Source organism: Podarcis cretensis (assembly GCF_951804945.1).
Source record: "Podarcis cretensis genome assembly, chromosome: 1".
Taxonomy (NCBI): domain Eukaryota; kingdom Metazoa; phylum Chordata; class Lepidosauria; order Squamata; family Lacertidae; genus Podarcis; species Podarcis cretensis.
In genome coordinates this window covers 76,126,071-76,145,257 of record NC_137170.1, presented here as the reverse complement: position 1 = coordinate 76,145,257, position 19,187 = coordinate 76,126,071, and the positions used below count along the sequence as shown (strand labels likewise).

General features: G+C 42.5%; 1 protein-coding gene across 1 annotated transcript in view; it reads right to left on the bottom strand.

Annotated features, from left to right (window-relative positions):
- Positions 1-19,187, bottom strand: part of TRPM5 (transient receptor potential cation channel subfamily M member 5) — a 47,469-nt gene that overhangs the window by 6,331 nt on the left and 21,951 nt on the right. Inside the window, exons 10-21 of the mRNA XM_079988092.1 lie at positions 18,540-18,658; positions 16,514-16,864; positions 14,607-14,738; positions 11,468-11,591; positions 8,204-8,349; positions 7,735-7,847; positions 6,147-6,242; positions 3,933-4,191; positions 3,425-3,543; positions 3,170-3,302; positions 2,620-2,794; positions 1,402-1,570 (exon numbers count right to left, since the gene is read on the bottom strand). Coding sequence (XP_079844218.1) covers positions 1,402-1,570; positions 2,620-2,794; positions 3,170-3,302; positions 3,425-3,543; positions 3,933-4,191; positions 6,147-6,242; positions 7,735-7,847; positions 8,204-8,349; positions 11,468-11,591; positions 14,607-14,738; positions 16,514-16,864; positions 18,540-18,658 — 1,936 coding nt within the window. The remainder of the gene's footprint in view (positions 1-1,401; positions 1,571-2,619; positions 2,795-3,169; positions 3,303-3,424; positions 3,544-3,932; positions 4,192-6,146; positions 6,243-7,734; positions 7,848-8,203; positions 8,350-11,467; positions 11,592-14,606; positions 14,739-16,513; positions 16,865-18,539; positions 18,659-19,187) is intronic.

Below are 19,187 nucleotides of genomic sequence, written 5' to 3'. Positions count from 1 at the left end.
TTTGGAAACAACTCATTTAAAGCACCTGTAGATTACTTTAGCCTGTATTTAATGCTTCTGTTTTTGGTTGGCTGTCACTCAGCTTTACAATAGGCAAGCCTTTGACTTTTATTCCACCATGTACACACATGGGGAGGTGCAAAATGTGTGCAGTCTTATTAAGACTATAAAATGTGCCAATTTAAAATATTTAAGGTTTGGATTGGATCCAGACTTGCCCTTTCATATATGGAAGGTTTTCTTCCCTTCTTGGGAGGGGTCAAGAAGCTGTGGGGGCTCCCTGCTGGGTTTCACTCGACTGAATCCTTTGCAACAGACCCAATGGCCACTGTCCCAGTCGTGTACTGGAGTCTAATCCATGTTTGATCCAATAAAATGTCTATCTAAACTCCTCTAGTGCCTAACTCTTTGCTCACCATTTTGATTTTCATCCCCCCTCAAAACAGGGTGAACAATCTTTCAAAGTACTTTAATGGTCTGAAAGACCAAGAGAAACGGCTTAGATCTTTGGAATCACAAGTAAGAATGCTTTTTCTTGTGTTTCAGCTATGCTTTTGTTCATGCAGGGTATAGCTATAGATTTTTTTTAGCATGGATTTAATTGCACAATTCTTTCCAAAATCTGCTTACAAAGCATTGTATAGACAGGATAATATGTCTCAGCTTATTTGGACAAAATAGAAGTGATGCGTTGATTAACTAATATCTGGTCAATAAATTCTGCACTCCATCCCCCAGAGCCACCTGCCAGAGCAGGTTTTCAGGGAGGGGAAATGGTGGACCATAGAAGAAATGTGGAATTGATGAAAAGGTCCTTCTTCAGCAGGAAAGTCCCATAGGTGTTCTACCCATAGGTTGCCTGAACCCATTGTCTTCAGATGTATCAAATCTTTATAGAGTAATAGTGTTGATGTTTATCCATACTGGGCCCTGATGTATTAGACCCTTTATATGCACGTAGCGAAGAGAAAGCTTCCCCTCTCCCACCTGTTCTAAATAATTTGTGTATATTTAATTGAATTCTGCAGTAGAAATGAAGATATTGCTTTCTTTGTCATGTTCTGGCTATAGTTGGAAAAAGCAATTACGTTTTCCAGCCCATTCTGAAGTAAATCAGCTGAAACCCATTTTAAATGGCTTGTGAATCACACTGACTGTATTAACAATTCTCCTGCTGAGAAAGTTGGGCGCCTCTAAGTTCCAATGAAATCAATGGCAATTAAGCACATCATTTAATATGCCAATGGGGCTCTGGTGTTTTTCTGGATTGCACTCGTTATGTGCAAAAGGAAGACAGTCATCAATGACTGTCCATGTCTATGCTGTTATTGTTCGTGCATTAATCAGCGATTGTTGTATGCGCTTCCCTCTTTTTATAACAGGCAGGAAAAAAATACTTGCCTGAACATGGCAATCAGGAGATTCATAAGCAGTACATTTGTAACCAGCAGGAAAATGACTAAGAGGACTATGACAAGCCAGTTGGCATAGGCATTTGGGCACGACGATGCATTATCTGTCAGGTTTGCCATTGGGCTCGGTGTGCAGTTTTCAAAGTTCATGCGAGATGCTGTAGTGGATTGAAAACAAAGCAATTGTCACTTTGGGAAGCTACTGATTGTTAGACCTGTTAATTGCTGAGGCTGTTCTCTTTCTGCTGTTCAGATAAGCAGAAATTTTGTTTTGTTTTGTTTTTTGCAATTTCACATCTTCAGTACCATGAGGTGTGCTTGATTTTGCATTGTTGCATAATTAGGGCACTGGATTATCTTAATGATTAGCAGAGAAAGCATTACAATTATAGTTGACGCGCGCGCACACACACACATATTCAGCGACAGAAATTACATATCTATATAATGCAAATCTCTATTATTTTTACTATTATTAATGATCCGTCCTTCACCCTGAAGTCCCAGGGTGGGTTACAACATTAAAACACAATATTAAAACAGTTTAAAGCAAAAGGAGAGGGGAGTTCATTACATGTGGCAGCATTAGGTTTGAGAACAGAATTGGCCTTGAACATCAGTGGAATGTGCAGAAATCAGAAGGCGGAACTTTTCAGACTAGAGGTAAACATTTCCACCCGCCGATGTGCACTCATAAAGGCAAATCTACAGTACTGCTCAGCTTTAGTGGGAACATTATTATCATTAATATTTATTAAATCTTGCCCATGGGAACCCAAAGCAACTTACAAGCAAGCAAACAAACAAAAATCCACATTAAAACCAAGGAAGAAAAGAAATATATTAAAAACATCCCACCCACTACTAAAAGGCCACAGGTAGTTAAAGGCCAAAGGTCTGGTTATAGAGAAAAGTTTTTGCCCGGTACTTAAAGATACATAATGATGGCACTAGGTGAGCCTCCCTGGGGAGAGCATTCCACAAATGAGGAGCCAGTACAGAAAAGGCCCGTTCTTGTGTTGCCACCCTCCAGATTTATTGTGGAGGGGAGCACACAAAGAAGGGCCTCAGATGGTGATCTCGGGAACATTTGTAGAGCAAGAGTACAGCAGTGCTTGGGGGCCATGCTAATTGTAAAAACGATGGCATGGTTTCATGCAAGTCTAAAACAACAGCAACAATAGGTATTTTAATTCCTTAACCTTACAGTCTATTTCATCCAGCGGAATCTGTCCAAATATGTGAAGATAGGGGCGGTAGAGCACCCTTCTGAAGATCCATTCTGCTCGACTGTCATCAGGATGGAGCAAGGCTTGTGTGGTCACGCCATAGGCAATGAGCCATACACTCAGGAAAAAAAGGAAGAAGAAAACATCCTTCATCTGTAAAAGGAATACATAGTCTGAAACCAAGACATAGATTAGGAATGTACAAAGGAGATAATTAAGGGACTGAGATTGTCTTCTTGACAGGACTTCTCATTTCTTTATGGAACCAAGGCCAGGCCTGTAGGAGAATGTGCAGAGTGCCTTTCACGTTTCACTGTGTAATCACAAGTCCACGCACACACTCATGGTTGCTTGACCACTTACATTCCACTCAGGTAAAGACTACATGCCCTACATGCAGATTTCACTATACCCTCCAACATTTCTCCGATGAAAATAGTGCTATCCAGAAGGCCTGGGTTTGTTCCTTTGTTTTAGGAAATACTGTACATCATTGGTTTTCATGTCCATGTGAAATCTTGTACTTACCATTCTCTCCACAATGATGATCTTTGGGCCCAGTTGCTTATGGATGGCAAAAATATGAATCAGTCTGAGAGTGAACACCATAAAATCAATAGCAAGAACTGTGCGGCCATCTTGAAAGGTTGAATTAAACATTCTGGGGTTAAAAGAGAAAATATGAGTCGACTCCCTTAGATCTATTTCATTAACTTTGCTTATGGAACACTGTATATCATACATACATGGTACCACACATATGAAGCTCTCAAAACCACAAACCTGCAGGTAACTCCAACAATGAAGAAAAAGATGGCCACCATATCACACTTGTTCCAATTATCTTCTACATACAACTTGATTTTTTTCATTAAATTCATATCTTCATCAGTGAAAAAGCTCTGTAAGTTAAAAGCATTTATCATTTAGTATAATGTTACACACTTCCATGTCCCATTATTAACAGCATTCCAAAAGTAATTTGAATTAGAAATGTCAACAAGAATGTTGTTGTGTTGAGTGAAATTACCTTTACTTCATGGCGCTATAGATCTTAATAGCTAACAGTGCATCTTTAATGGGCACCAATGGCTGGTGGGGACTTAGCTATAGCACAAGCTGCCTGCTTGAGCAAATGGTAGAGGGAAACAATTTGACTGATAGAACGTGGCCAGTAAAGGAGGAAGAAGATTTTGGTCGTGTACAAATGTGTCTATTGCACATGTGAATTCCCATCCTCAACCTGTAGGATCTAGCAGGGTAGCTGAGAGCCATAATGTAGGTTACCCACCTGTCGGATTTCTTCCAGGACCAACGTAAAAACCCAAAAGTAAAGTACAATCTCCTGGATGGATGGGCCCTTTGGTGGGGGTGGTTTAAAATCCACTAAGAGGACATAGGCAAATAGAAGGAGGAAGGCAAAGTACATGATAACATTCCCCATAAATACTGTGACAGGAGCAGTCCAGAATTTTTTCCATCGTGTAAACACAAATGTTGCACATGCTATATTTTCAGAAGCAATTTGGGTTTCTAATTGGGCGTCTCCCCTGAAAAAAGAAAGAAAGAAAATACTGTTTTGTTTGCATTTCTGAGCAGTAGTCTGTAAAGCAATTTTATAGCTTGAGTGTCAGATTCACAGACTAAGGCAGCAGTCCTATGCTCAATTACCTGGGAGTAAGCCCCAGCAGGTGGCGCTGTGGGTTAAAGCCTCAGCGCCTAGGACTTGCCGATCGAAAGGTCGGCGGTTCGAATCCCTGCGGCGGGGTGCGCTCCCGCTGCTCGGTCCCAGCGCCTGCCAACCTAGCAGTTCGAAAGCACCTCCAGGTGCAAGTAGATAAATAGGGACCGCTTACCAGCGGGAAGGTAAACGGCGTTTCCGTGTGCAGCTCTGGCTCGCCAGATGCAGCTTTGTCACGCTGGCCACGTGACCCGGAAGTGTCTCCGGACAGCGCTGGCCCCTGGCCTCTTGAGTGAGATGGGCGCACAACCCCAGAGTCTGTCAAGACTGGCCCGTACGGGCAGGGGTACCTTTACCTTTACCTTTAAGCCCCATAGAATTCAACTGAACTTACTTCTGAATAGATATGTATACAATTGAACTGTGATTGTCTTCAGTTTCCAGTCCAAGGAGATCCTGAAAATTCTCTTTCCCCAAACTATTCAATAAACATTAAGGGTGGTAGTCAACTGAGTTTTACTTAGAGTAGACCCTTTGAAATTAATGAGCATGCCTAAGGGCCATTAATTTCAATGGACCTACTTTCAGTAAAACTTAGCTCACTACCACCCTTAGTTACTAGAGTCTAGCTATTGAGACAATGTGCTGCTATTGTGTTTTGTTATTTAAACTTCTACAGCTCCAAACTCCAATAGAGGAAATTAATATGTAATGTTTATTTATTCTCTGTCTCATCAAAGCAAGAATAATATTCAATACAACTTTGGAAAGACAAGTTAATGAAATCCTGGCTTTGTTGAAATTAACTCTGCATCTCCCATTGACTCCAGTGATAGACTAAACTATTCCCACCCACCCACCCCGAGACTCATACAGAAACAACTTTATATTATTTCAGGGACAAGTTAATGTGATCCATCCATCAAGTACAATACACAGCATCACAATGGCTCCACTTCCGTGGGAATAATCTGTCGACTAAATGATTACAAGTGGAAAGTGGTTTTCTATGATCTGCACTAAACTGCCCGTCAGTTATCATACTGCAGAGCATAACTATTATTTATCTCTAGCATTTTTAACCCTGCTCCAGCTGAAGATGGTATCTGTAGCGTGGTTTGTAGTTCAATAAAAAAGGAGACTCTGCACTCAGGCTTACAGGCTTGTAATCTGAGGCACCAGATCTTAAAGTCAGCCCAGCTAGGATGGATTTTTTAATTTTAAGATCCTCAAGGCAATTTCTCAATCTTGGTTGAGGGCTGCAAGTGCACAGCTGCTGCTAGAGTATTGATAAATATCATTATAATGTTCACGCTATTATAATGTAGGGCCAAGTACTGTGCATGGTCATCCCATCCCCGTCTGCTCTTGCTCCCCCCCCCCTTTTTAAAGTCACATTCTCTGTACTCACCAGAGAGGAGACAAGGATTTCTTCACTTGATGCAGATTACCAGATTTGTTTCATCATAGCAGCACCCACCACCCCGCTTCAACTCCTATTCAATTAAGTTTTCATCTTAACATGGATGTCTCAAATGTACACACCTCAGCTTAACAGCGGCTTACATTTTCAAATCAGATGGAAGCTGGTGTGATTGGAAACACATCAAAGACAAGTATTCCTCGAGAAACTGCAGGATTGTGCCTAATGTCTTGTGTACATGGCTTCAGACACCAGCAGCAGGAATCAAAGGTAAGATGTGCACAGCCTTAACTTGTGGTTTTGCCTACCCACCTCTGTGGACCTCAGTTCAATCGCCAAGAAGTGTTCTCTTTTGTTACTCTGTTTTGAAGCTTCCAAATAACATTACATTGCAATCTTACCTATCTACTTCCTTGGGGAAAAGCAATGTCCTTTCAGAATCCGGGCTGTCAAGGTCTTTGCGTGATTCTGGCTCCTGGGCTGATTGTGTTTCCTCACTGCAAAGGAATTGATTTACTGAAAGATATTGGAAAGCAGTTTTTCACTCCTGAGGTGAGGGGAGACTTTCAGTGCTGAGCTAAGCTTAATACATCAAGCTAAGGTAGCATAAACCACTTGCAATTGTCCTTTGGTCATTGGGGGGGGGGGAGAGATAGCAGGGTCATGCGCACCATACCTGCTCCTGATCTCCACATGTTCAACTGAAGATCACTACAGAGGCTATATTAGGATCTCTCTCTAGGTGTTCCTTTGGTTCCCCTCCACATGCACTCAAAGAAGGATTTCTGTGATCTTCTGGCTGTCACTTATCATAGAGATGATTCTCCTCCACCCCATAAGATGGAGTTTAAAGTGTTAAAAAGGGGCAGGGATTCTGCGGCTCTCCATATGTTGTTGGACTACAACTCCCATCATCCCTGCTCATTGGCCATGTTGCCTGGCACTAATCAGAGTCGTGATCCATCAACATCTGGAGGGCTACAGTTTCCTCATCCCTGGGAGAAATGAATAAAATGCAATGTATTTCTTGTATTTCTCTAACATTTAGAAGTGACAGTTGACTATTTTGTATGAATTTCTGATTTGAATGCTGTAATATTTAGGAAGGTTGGCTTTCCAATAAGACACAAAATTATCCTACTGGAAAGCCTGTCCCCTTAGTTTCATTTGAATACTTCTGATATAGTTAATAGGTAACTAAACTGAATCTACTCAGAGGCAGAGACATAGGAGACCTTACTCAGAATCCAGTTAAAACTCCAGCCTAGTGTCATAAATGTTGTGTCTTTCCTTCATTCGTTTTGGTTTAAGTGAGTTTGTGGATCAGACTGAAATAAGTTCTAGAATCTAGATATTTACAAAAGAGAAGGAGATGAGGCCAGGAGCTGATGGACATTGATAGATGAGAATGTACAAGCAATTGAGATAATGTCTGGTCTGGCACCTAGTATGCTGTTAAGAGTGAAAAACAGACACCGATAGCCTAAGAATCTGCACGAAGTATCCATCATTCTTCCATTTGGGCAGAATAATGGTACTTCTGAGATATGGGATTTGAAAACAGTTGCCACCCTTTTTCTCCATGGTAGAGACTTAAAAAGTAGCATGACATGCAGACATTAAACTGGTGCAACTTCCTACATGATCACATCTGCATTCAAGGAAGAGATTTAAGGTGCTTCCAGTGTTTTCCAGTGTCTACACTATGCCAGTCTACTTCTGCTCCCAATTTAATCTGGGTTTACTCTTTCTGTGGAAAATCCAATACTTCTTTTTAAAACTGCTGCCAGTGACCAGCTTGTGATACCTGAATGACCTGTTTGCAGTATTCAGGCCCTGTCTGGGAGAACCCTCACTAGCTGAACTTCTGCCTGTCATTCTGCTTTCAGATTAAAGAAGGAAAATTTTCTGTCACCACTATTTGTTGTCAAATACAACCTGTTTCCCACTATCTCTTCTTCCCATGCAAAAGGTCCCTATGGTTCTTACCTGAACGATATCAAATTTGTATAGATCAGGAAAGGGCACCCAAATCCACAGATCAGCTTCAGGATTGGGGTGGATGTTGACATATCTCCCCACCAAATCTTTGTTAGAAAAGCCTGGAATTTAGGACAAAATGATGCAGTGTTGACACGGTACAATGGGTATACAAATAAATACCACAACCCAGATATCGTTGGGACTAAAACTCCAATCAACCCCAGCCAGCAAGGCAAGTGGTCAGGGGTCCAACAACATCTGAAGAGCTACAGGTTCCCCACCCCTTACTGAACATAATACCAGAACAAAAACCAGAATTCCAATGACCCGCTTAAATTAGAAAATTTTCTTGGGCCACGCTTAACTTCTGGTTTCATCAACTCAGAGGAGGATATTCTTCTCACTCTCTTGTTCCCAACTTTGAATCATCATGGGTAACATATTTCGAAGAGGACCACCCTTGGAGTTTACTCACCTGCACCCCATCGTGAGCAAAGAAAGACTTGGTATCTGCTTCTGTAGCCAAGTGGAGACAAGTCGTTTTGCTCCAGTACCGGTTCCTCCTCACCAGCAAAGCAAAAGCTCGGTCTTCACTATTGTGGTAGCATTCGCTGAACAATTCTACCAAGGGTGCGGGGGGGGGGGGAATAGGTGTGCAGGTGCAAGAAAAGAGAATGATACATAGAGAAAGCTAGACATATTCATATGTATGTGTTTTAAGTACTAGAGATGTTTATACAGAAAAGAGTGAATCCTTATATGTGTTTGTCTTGTTTATACAACTTTCAGTTCTGCTTTAACTGCAGAGATGCATTTGGAACGTGGTGGTGTTTGATACTTTGTGACCCCCACCCTCCACAGACCCTCCCCCTAAGATTGGCCGTTTCCATATTGGCAATTACTGGCAAAAATGAAACAGCATGATATCCAAACAGCATGGGTTACAGTTATTAACCTATGTGAAAGGAGGCATCCTTCTCCCAGCAACACAGTCAGAGCAGAGGAATGCACACAGCTGAAGAATAAAAAAGCAGCTGGCGGCATTTCCTGGAAGAGTCCCAGACTGAGAGAGTGAGAGAAAGCAGATAGAGGGGATAGCTTCGAGGACAAGGAAGAGTGGAGAGGCTGCAAAAGGAAGAGGCTGGGAGGAAGGAAATCAGGGGATGGAGGGCGGTGACAGAGGGGAAAGGGAGTGGGAAGCTATAATGCAGAAGGGGAGGAAGAGAAGTAGTAGGTGTTGGTCAAGAAAGTCTGGGGGCCAAGTAGCCTCCAGTGGTCGCCTTCAGGGAGTTGAGATAGAATTCCATAATGCAGGGAACCTATACTAAAGGAATCCCTGCAGTGGAGGGGGCTTTGCTTTTTGAAGTTTCCTAGCTTGTATTAACACAAAGGGAAGTGATGGATGGAAAACGAAGGGCCCTGCGTGAGGGGCAAGGGGAGAGAGGATCTCTGAGGGTGGGAGGCTGGGTGGAACGGGGTGGGGAGATGGAGATGATATTTTGATTTCATTGAACATGAATCCTGAATGCTAAACTGAAAGAAGCATTCACAGCAAAACCCTAAAATGTTAAAGACTCTGCTCTTTCGTACTGCATTCAATGCAATGACTAACATTGGGAGGTACAACAAAATCTTAAATCTGGCTAGTTGTTTGAAGTCTGAAATTTGTCTGGATGCCTACCCCCCCCCCCAAAAAAAAATCACTTTTGCACATTTCTGTGTTTCTTGCTTTATTTTAAGAAGGAAGTTCTCAAAGTACCTACATTCCACTCTGAACAATAGCAGGAAATAATGCACATCTTGTGAGAGGGGTTTCATTTTTTGTGAGGGGCTGAAAGAATGCAGAGGAAACAGCAGTGACTAGGCCAGAGGTGGGAGAGAACAGATGGGCAGCTACCCTGACTCCTACTCAAAAAGCTGGAAAGGTCTAAAATGTCAGGCAATGTCTGTAGCACACACATGGTGCATGCACGTAAGGGGGGGCATAACTCAGTATTAGAGCCCATTCCTGGCATGCAGATGATATCATACTCAACCCTTGGCATATCCCATTAAAAATATCACATAGGAGAAGATGGGAAAGACCCTGGAAAGCCATGGCAAGAGAGTAAATAGCTCTGGACTATATTAGGGAAGGGAAACCTGTGATCGTGTAGGTGTTCATAGAATTATCAAATCGTGGAATTGTAGAGTTGGAAGGGACCGCAAGGGTCACCTAGCCCAATCCCCTGCAATGCAGGTATTTTTTTGCCCAATGTAGGGCTTGAACTCACAACTTTGAAATTAAGCCACATGCTTACCGACTGAGCTATCCAGAAGGAACATGTTGTTGGACTACAACTCCCATCATTCCTGACCACTGGCCAAGCTGGCTGGGGCTGATGGGATCTGGAGCCCAAGAATAACATCTAGAGGGCCAGAGGACTAGATGCACAAATAGTTTGTTCTGGTATAAGGCAGTTTCCATCCCAAGTGGGACAACTGATATAGCTCATCATCTCCAGTCACCACTTGTCTAATCTCAGGCAGGGGCACTTGGAGGAGTACCACCTTGGATAATATTACAGTCCAGACAGGTTCAGCTGGAAGGAGGTGGCCCTTTAGGTACCCTGGCGCCAACCAGCACTTTGGATTATATCTGGAAATTTACAGATAGCAATTAATGTCATAGGCCAGGAGCCAGCTTTGTCTGCTGAACAGCAGCTTGAAGGGGGAGAAGGCAGAGTGATTCCACCTGCAACTGATCAGCCTTCAAGGACTCGGAGGAGAAGGCGATGATGAGAGCCAGCTGGCTTCAGCCTTCTTAAGCAGAACTTCCAGCAGCAGTCAGTTGATGGTAACGCTTGTAGTCTTGGCCCTACCTTACTGCTTCCTGCTTGTCTTGACCCTTAACCCCATGATCATTGGATTACCTGATCCCTGGACCATCTGACCACATGGATTGCTGTTCACCAGACCCTAGGACTTTGGACGCTGACTCTGCCTCCAGGCAAGTACACCTCTGAGACTCTTCTGGTTGGCTGGCCTCCCAATCCACTAAGCTCTGTCCATTGTTGCTCAGCAATGAGACTACAATAATTAAGCTCTTTTAGAAGTGGCAAGAGATGTTCCCAGTGGTGCCTGTCTGTCAGTAGGCAAAATGCTACATTTTGAACTAGCTGAAGTTTTTGAGAAGAGCCCCATGCACAGTCCATCGCAATAATCAATCCCAGGTGTTACTAGGGCTAGCATAATTTCACAACCCCTGTCCAGAAGGGGTTATCAACTAGCCCATGAAAGGCAAAAACTTGTGCCCTTAAATTAATGGCGAGTGGTTTGTTTGATTGGTAGAGCTATGATCCAGTCAATTCTCATCAAAGCATGCCACCTTTGTATCTTGCTCAGAGTTTTAATTACTTTGAGAGATGGCATCTGTCCTGCTCCATTACAGAGATACTTTGTAGTCTGTCCCCCCCCCCCCCCCATTCAGCTACCCATTACTGGAAGGCAAAACTCAAATTGCCACTTGATGCTGTTAGGTCACCTCCAGACTGTCAATACTTTGCAGAGGTTCAAGCAGTTTGGACAGTTAAAAGTGGGTGGAATCATTCTGGCCTCATCTGCACTAAACCTTTAAAGCTGCCACAATGAACGAGTGATTCCTTGCAAGCGTGGAACAAGGGTAATACGGGACTTGTAAAAATACATTTGGTCTGTTTGCCCAGACAAGTTTTAAACGGTTGACATTGTATACGCTTACCCACAGCAAGCTGCTCATATTTTGCCTCTTTCATTTTGCGGACTACTTCAGCTTCTTTCTCCAGGTGGGACATCTCTCGGAGGATTTTGCAAGCTGCCAGGGCTGCAGCTACACCTTCCTGACCCTGGGGTGGGGAAACCATGTAAAATCACATCTGAATCTTAAGACACGATTAAAAACAATAGCATCTCCTTGAGATGCCACCTGCCCTGTTTATTTACATTTCCCAATGACTTGGTCTATACTGAGCAGTAAGCACTATTATTATGGCTAGGGAAACCCAGAGTATAACTAATAAAATTATGATGATGAAGATATTACAACCACATTGTGAATACTTCTGGAAGGGCAATCCTTTTAATCTGTTGCAGAAAAAAAAACCCCAAAGCATATTTAAGACCCAGATATTTGTTATCTCATAAACTCCCCTGCCCCCAGTTAGATCCCACTGCATTAAATAATGAAAAAGGTGCTTGCTGAAAAGGCAAAAAGCTTTTCCAAGGTTGCATAATAAGCAGCTCAAAAATGTTTTCCTCTTGAAATGAACACTTTTAACAATTAGTGCTATTCTGGTCTAGCAGATTGGGCCTAAATTTCTGGCTAGCCTTGAAGTCCCAGGGAGGCTGTGGGCCAAGGCACATCCTTCCAAATGGGAACAAACAGGATAAGGGCTTTTTGCATTGTAAACAGTGTGATATGAATGAATATGAGAATGCAGAGGAGGTCAGTGGGAGAAGAGTTCATGAGAGACAATGAGAAACATGGCAGGTGAAGGAGGAATGTTGCAAGTAAGGAATGTGCTCACAAGTGAGGCTTAAAAAGCATTTTTTGAGGGGAGTGGCTTTGTTGTATTTGTTCCTGCCTTAAATTTGCTCATAGTGTAAATGTGCATTCTTCTGGCCAATTCAGATTTTACATTAGAATTGCAAATGCACCCCCCCAACACTCTCTCTCTCTCTCTCTCTCTCTCTCTCTCTCTCTCTCTCTCTCACACACACACACACACACACACACACACACACTGATTGACAACTTTCAGGCGTTTATAGAAGTGGTTTAAATCACTTAAAGATTATTTAAGTCTAACATGGGAAACACCCCAACAATTTAGTTGATTCAGCTACATTTTCCTTCTAAGTGATGTGAAAAGCAAATTTGTATTGGGGGCTTCTCACAATACAGTAAAGGCTTTCCTGCCCAAAAGAAACTCGTGAAGGTGAATTCTTCAAAGCACTGTATTACTCCCAGCTAGTGCTATGTGGGGTGTCGGTTTGATTTTTTTTTTGCCATGCCTGAGGACCCTGCTTTAGGCAGTTACCGTATTTTTTGCACCATAACACTCACTTTTTCCCTCCTAGAAAGTAAGGGGAAATGTCTGTGCGTGTTATGGAGCGAATGCCTGCGGGTGGCGGGGGGGGGGGATCTTCTGCAGTCGTGAGCAAAGGATCCATGGCTCCCCTTCCTTCCCTCCTCCGTAACAAAGCATGGATCCACATGGATCCTCAGGATTTTTGCATTGGGCTACTCCAGACTCACTGTCAGATCACATGTCTGTGGCCACAGCATGAACCACAAAAATCATATATCCACTATTTCGTTTAGAATATTTTTTTTCTTGTTTTCCTCCTCTAAAAACTATGTGCGTGTTATGGTCTGGTGCGTGTTATAGAGCGAAAAATACGGTATTTAGAATGCCTGGGGGGAGTGGGGGTTGTTTTTGTTTTTAAAGAGACAGTTGCTGCCCAGAATGGACTCTCAAAGGTGGGCTCTCTGGATTCTTGGTGGGCTGGATTATTGCCCCATGCTTTCTAAGTACTATACAGGCTGTTTAGCTGTTGGTTAGAGTGTGGCTATCTCATTGCTGCCATCAATATCAATGTATTTAGGGTGCCATTTTGGAAAGGGGGGGTATGGAAAGGAATAGTTGGTTGGTTGTAAGTTGCTTTGGGTTTCCCTGGGCATGATAAAATGGCTGACAAATTTAATAAATAACAGTTCATTGGAGACCCACCCCCCGAAAAAACAGGTTGTATTCATGGTGCTAAATAGTTTTTTGTATGAGTGGAATGACTTCCGCTCGCGCAACTGAACTTCCCCCTCTCTTCTTCCCCCTAATCTGCTCTGGCAGTTCCCCCAACCCTCCAGAACAGATCTGGAGACGGTGAGGGGGCAGTAAAGGAAAGTCCCATTGCACAAGCAGAAGTTTATCTGCCCACACTGAGTTGAATATCACCCTTGGATTTTAGGTTTCCCAGAATTGTAAATAGAGAATTGGCATCAATGAACATTTTGACAATGTGATGAAACAGAGGGTTTCTGTTCCTTCTGCCTCAGTAAATTTAGGCTCTCTTTGCCTGTGGTTCACGTAATGCAGGCATGTCCAAGCTCTGTGGTGGGCAACCCCTTTCAGGAGTCAGTAATCCGAAAGCTATAGCACACGCTGCATACAGGCTTCCCTTTTATGAGAGGAAACAATGTGTTTATTCCTTTATGCCTTAGTTGTGGGGAAGCAGAAATGTCAGGTTTCCTGCTTGGTCCACCATAGGTTGACCCCTCCCTTTCCAGTAAGGTTTCTGATTCTTTCATCCAACCTAGTATCCAGGGATTGTGCCTGGTCCAATGTTGATATATATTTTGTAATTGCTCCTGCTGGCTGTTGCTTTATTATTGCTTTTGGATGTTGCAGCCTGCTCACAAAAATGTACAGTGGTACCTCTGGTTACGTACTTAATTCGTTCTGGAGGTCCGTACTTAACCTGAAACTGTTCTTAACCTGAAGCGCCACTTTAGCTAATGGGGCCTCCTGCTGCCACCATGCCGCCGGAGCACGATTTCTGTTCTCATCTTGAAGCAAAGTTCTTAACCTGAGGTAATATTTCGGGGTTAGCGGAGTCTGTAACCTGAAGCGTATGTAACCTGAAGCGAATGTAACCCGAGGTACCACTGTATCATAAAAGGCAGGAAATAAACAAAGCAATATTGACAGCCTCCATAGTAAAGAGTCCATTTTGGATTGCTGAAGGGGAGGTATCTAAGTTCCCTCTCCCCACCAGTATCTTCTCTTTGCCCCTCCAATAAAAGACAGGTAAGTAGCTAAAATAAGCATTTGAAATCTGTAGCACTGCACTATGAAGCTTACCATCGCCCAGAAGTAGTATGCCATCTTGTGCCTGTTTTGAAGTACTGCCCATAAGAATAAATCTCTCCAAGGATTTTCGCTTTTCTGATTCATATCCAAAGGGCTCGGTACCCTTTTTGCACTTATCTTATCCTAAAGGAGCAAATAACTTGTTATAATGCTGTTTGTCTGGAACTTCCCTAAGTGGATCTTTCTATTTGCAGGCAAGCGTTATGATCCCAGCCATATCAAAACAATTTTCCAAAGTAGGAGAGACCTCCTGCTCTTGAGCAAACCCTTCACAAGGATCTTCTCCATGCCACAGCAATTAGCTAGAGAGGGCATCAAAGCATGCTTAGAATGATGTACAGCACACTGAACGGCCGCCATCTATTAATTGTGATGTACCAGATCATAGTCTGAATAAGTGGAACGGCATCCCCTGTTCCATGCACTGTAATGTAGGAGAGGGGACATATCCTTTAAAATTAATTATGCTCTTCGAGTTAAGGAACATCTGGAAACATGTAGGCAACCTCTATCAATATGCTTTGTATCCTTTTAGAAAGATTATGCGTCTCTGAGTTTTCAGGCAAATTTTATGTTCCCCAATTGTCCGGATGAAACCACGGCATAGCACTTATATCTGTACCAGTTGCAAGCCCCCAAATGGCACCTCTGTCTGTGCTGAATGCAAAACCAGAGAGCTCCCAGCTCCCTTAAATAAGCCTCTTGGATTTTGGTTGTTTTTTTTTGGCAGTACCCTGAGATAATTTATTCACTGTCACTACTGAATTAAAGGCGCACTGTGTCCTGGAAACAAATGAATAGGTATGAGAACATCCTGTCTGAAAGACATTGGGCAAAGAAGCTGCAATTAGCCATATGACCCAGCTTTCTGTTATATCATATTTTTATTTGGTTTTGGCAACAAGAGCACACTTTTCAGCAGACACTAATTAATGATGGCTCATTAAAATTCAAGCAAGTCATCTCAAGGTCTAGCATGCAAAAGCTCGTACATAAATCAAGGCTCAACTGTTCAATCCCTTTACTGCTTCCTTTATGCTGAGAGAGAGAGAAAAGTAAGCATTTTGATGCTTACATTTCCCAGTGAAAGCACCACATCAGTATCTGATTCCTGATTTTGGATTTTATACCCTCACCACCCCATGATGTGTCTTTCAATACGGTCAAACAGGAGCATTCTGATTGCATTTTTGTCCTTTGGACAATACTCCAAGCCCTGGTCCAGAAGTCACAGTGTGATATTTTATCAATACATTGAAGAGGTAGTTTGCAGTTTGCTACACCATTTTATTAAAAAATAGTTTCGGTATATCCCTAACATAGGAAAGGAGAAGTGCATAGAAATCAACAAACAATACATGTGTGTAATGTGGAATTTTCATATATACTAATAGCATCACATAAAAATATCCAATAGTTATCCATTATAGCCAGGCAACCACAATCTAGGCAAAAACAATAACATTGGAGTTGCTATCTGGTGGGAAATACTGCAAACTCTAGACTAGGGATCGGGAACCTGTGCCCTTCCAGGTGGACTTTAACTCCCATCAGCCCTGGACAGCATGGCCAGGGGTCAGGGATGATGTGAACCACCGTTTTTGAGAGCCATAGGTTGTCCTTCCCAGCCCTAGAAGGAAGAAAATTGTGAAAGTGGACAATGTCCAAGTTTCTGATGCCTCCCGCATTTTACAGATGAAAGGCATATTGCCTTAAGGATTTCAATGACACATTCAGGCCATTTCAACCGTGATTTGACTTGTGAGCACAGCAGCTTATCATCTGTGACTTCTTGGACCTGAAAATAATGGAATTGGGTGGAATGCCAGTGGTTATATACTGGGTCCCAAAGGGCCATGCCTTGTGTTCAACACTCCCTATGTTTTTGAGAAACTTACGGCTTTCTTCTTGCTTCCAGATTTAGGGTCTTGGTAGAAACCTCTGCATGCATCGTGAAGGAAGTCCTTCAGCACCCTGGAAACCTCATGAAGAGTGAAGAGAGGGCAAGTGTCCATTGCTTCCTTGTGCTGTTGACCACTCATCCCTGCCAAGGTGAGTCTGCTTTCCTCATGTTTTTTAAGCAGAAGCGAATAGAGGAGGCACTTTGGCGAGATGGTACAGTAGAGTCTCTGAAGACGGCTGTAGGTCAGGAAGTCATACATGTTGGCCCCATTATCAATGAACAACTTGACAAATTCAGGCTTGTCATTCACCAGGGCATCCATCATCACTTCCTCTAGGTCACATGACTGAGTGTACAAGAAATGCAAAAAGAAAAAGAAATTCCATTGCAGTAGTTATTAGCATTAGGAATTGTGACATTCTTGCCACATGCAAACTGGAGCAAGGAGGTCCATTGGACCAGACAGACAAAAACAAGGTAAGGAGAACTTTACATCCTGGCACATTTCAATCTGCCGCAGCAAGCATACAAACCCTGTTAAATAGCTTCTGGACTGGACCAGTTTACCATACAACAATTTTGCACCAAAGGAGCAATATGCAGATAATGTACTGTACTACCTTATGCCTGGCGTGCTCTGGTCCATGGGGTCATGAAGAGACAGACACAACTAAATGACTAAACAACAAAACCTTATGACTGTTCATTCATCAGGTTAAGTAGCTGCCTTGCATTGCACCCTGGGAGAGCCATTACATGGCTAAGAATAGAAACAATCAATATGCTTAGGATGTGAGCTTTTTGTCCTTCTTCTCAATTAGGTACTGGTCTAGACATTGCATGCACTGTGTGGACTGGTCTGCATCCCTTTGGCAAATTCCCCTGGCAGTGTTCTCTGGTAGAACCAATGGTATGAGCAGTAGCTCTCATTCATTGAGCCCACACCCTGATCTACGTCTCAGGTATTAAGTAGTAAGACCAGGGCCGGATTTAGGTTTGATGAGGCCCTAAGCTACTGAAGGTAATTTGTCAACAACAAATTGTCACTTATTTTTGTGTTGAATATATGCTATATGGTAATTTATTAGGTCCATACACAACACAAAACACTGTTGCTGTATGTAGGTTTTATTCTATTCTATTTTATATTTTGGAAATGTACATCCAGGTTTTTTCCTTTACAATTTTTGGGGCCCCCAAGAGAGTAGGGCCCTAAGCTATAGCTTGTTTAGCTTAGACATAAATCTGGCACTGGGTGGGACACTCACTATGTGCTTTGCTCAATGAGACTTGTCTGATGGCTACACAAAGATCCTCTTCAGCTCCAAGCAAGGACCGTTCTATTCTCCTGGACATTTTAAAACTATGTTTCTTTGCCCTTGAAACAAATGATTTCTGCTTGGTTTCAATCCTGCTATCTCAGTTTGTCCCAGTTTTTAGGCAAGATGTTGAACATTTAGTTTAATGTTCTAAATACTTTAATTAATCTTATAATGTTTCAGTTGAACTCTTGTGTGAACTACCTAGAGGACTTTGTAGATTGGGCAGTCAAGTATATATTATAAATAAATAAATAAACTGTGATGAAACTGAAAGTGGTCCAGGTCATAGTCTGATGACTTGCTAAAGTTTAAACAGGTCTGATCAGAGTCTGAATTAGAGACTTAAAGGAGAGCCCTACATATCCTTCATTGAGATGCATTTTGGAAGAAAGCTGATTTCTATCACTTCTTCTGGAATAAACATTTGGGGAATTTTTATCACAGAAATGCCGGTCAAGGATGTAGACCAGCCCTGGGATTCCTGACAGTGGAGTGCTTTGAGGATGCAATGGCATCAGATATGAACATTAATCTTAGGCCCTTTTCAACTGTTCAACTTTTAGATTACTTCTTCAGAATTGGTGAAGAAGATTACTCATGTGCATAACTCAAAAACTTCATTCGCCAGCAGATGCTAAAGTTACCAACTTTAGTATAAGCAACTCAAGCATGAACAAAACAAAACAAAACAAACCCTACCTTCCACTCAACATCTCCATTGAATATTTCACTCTTGGCTATATCCACTCTGTTCCAGGCCACAGCCAGCTTCAGCTCATCCAGGTATTCTTGGGCTTCCTGACTATGACTTTTACAGGCTAACCATAAACATAAAATAAGAATAAATTAATCATGCGCCTTTAGAATGGATTAACATGTAAATCCTATGCATGTTTACTCAGAAATAGGTCTCAGAAGTTCAGTGGGATTTGCTCTGAAGTAAGTGTGTCTAGGACTGCAGCCCCAAACCCTCAATAGTTAATAAAATAACATAAAAAAACTTTACTTTGAATCCTATTTTCTGAAAGTTTCAAGGTTTGTTTGTTTTTTTAAAAAAATGTTTTCACTACATTAAAAGCATTACAATTCAATTAAGCCAACTTAACTTGGGAAATAGGGATGCGGGTAGCGCTGTGGGTTAAACCACAGAGCCTAGGGCTTGCCACTCAGAAGGTCGGTAGTTTGAATCCCTGTGACAGGGTGAGCTCCCGTTGCTCGGTCCCTGCTCCTGCCAACCTAGCAGTTCAAAAGCACGTCAAAGTGCAAGTAGATAAATAGGTACCGCTCCGGCGGGAAGGTAAACGGTGTTTCCGTGCACTGCTCTGGTTTGCCAGAAGCGGCTTAGTC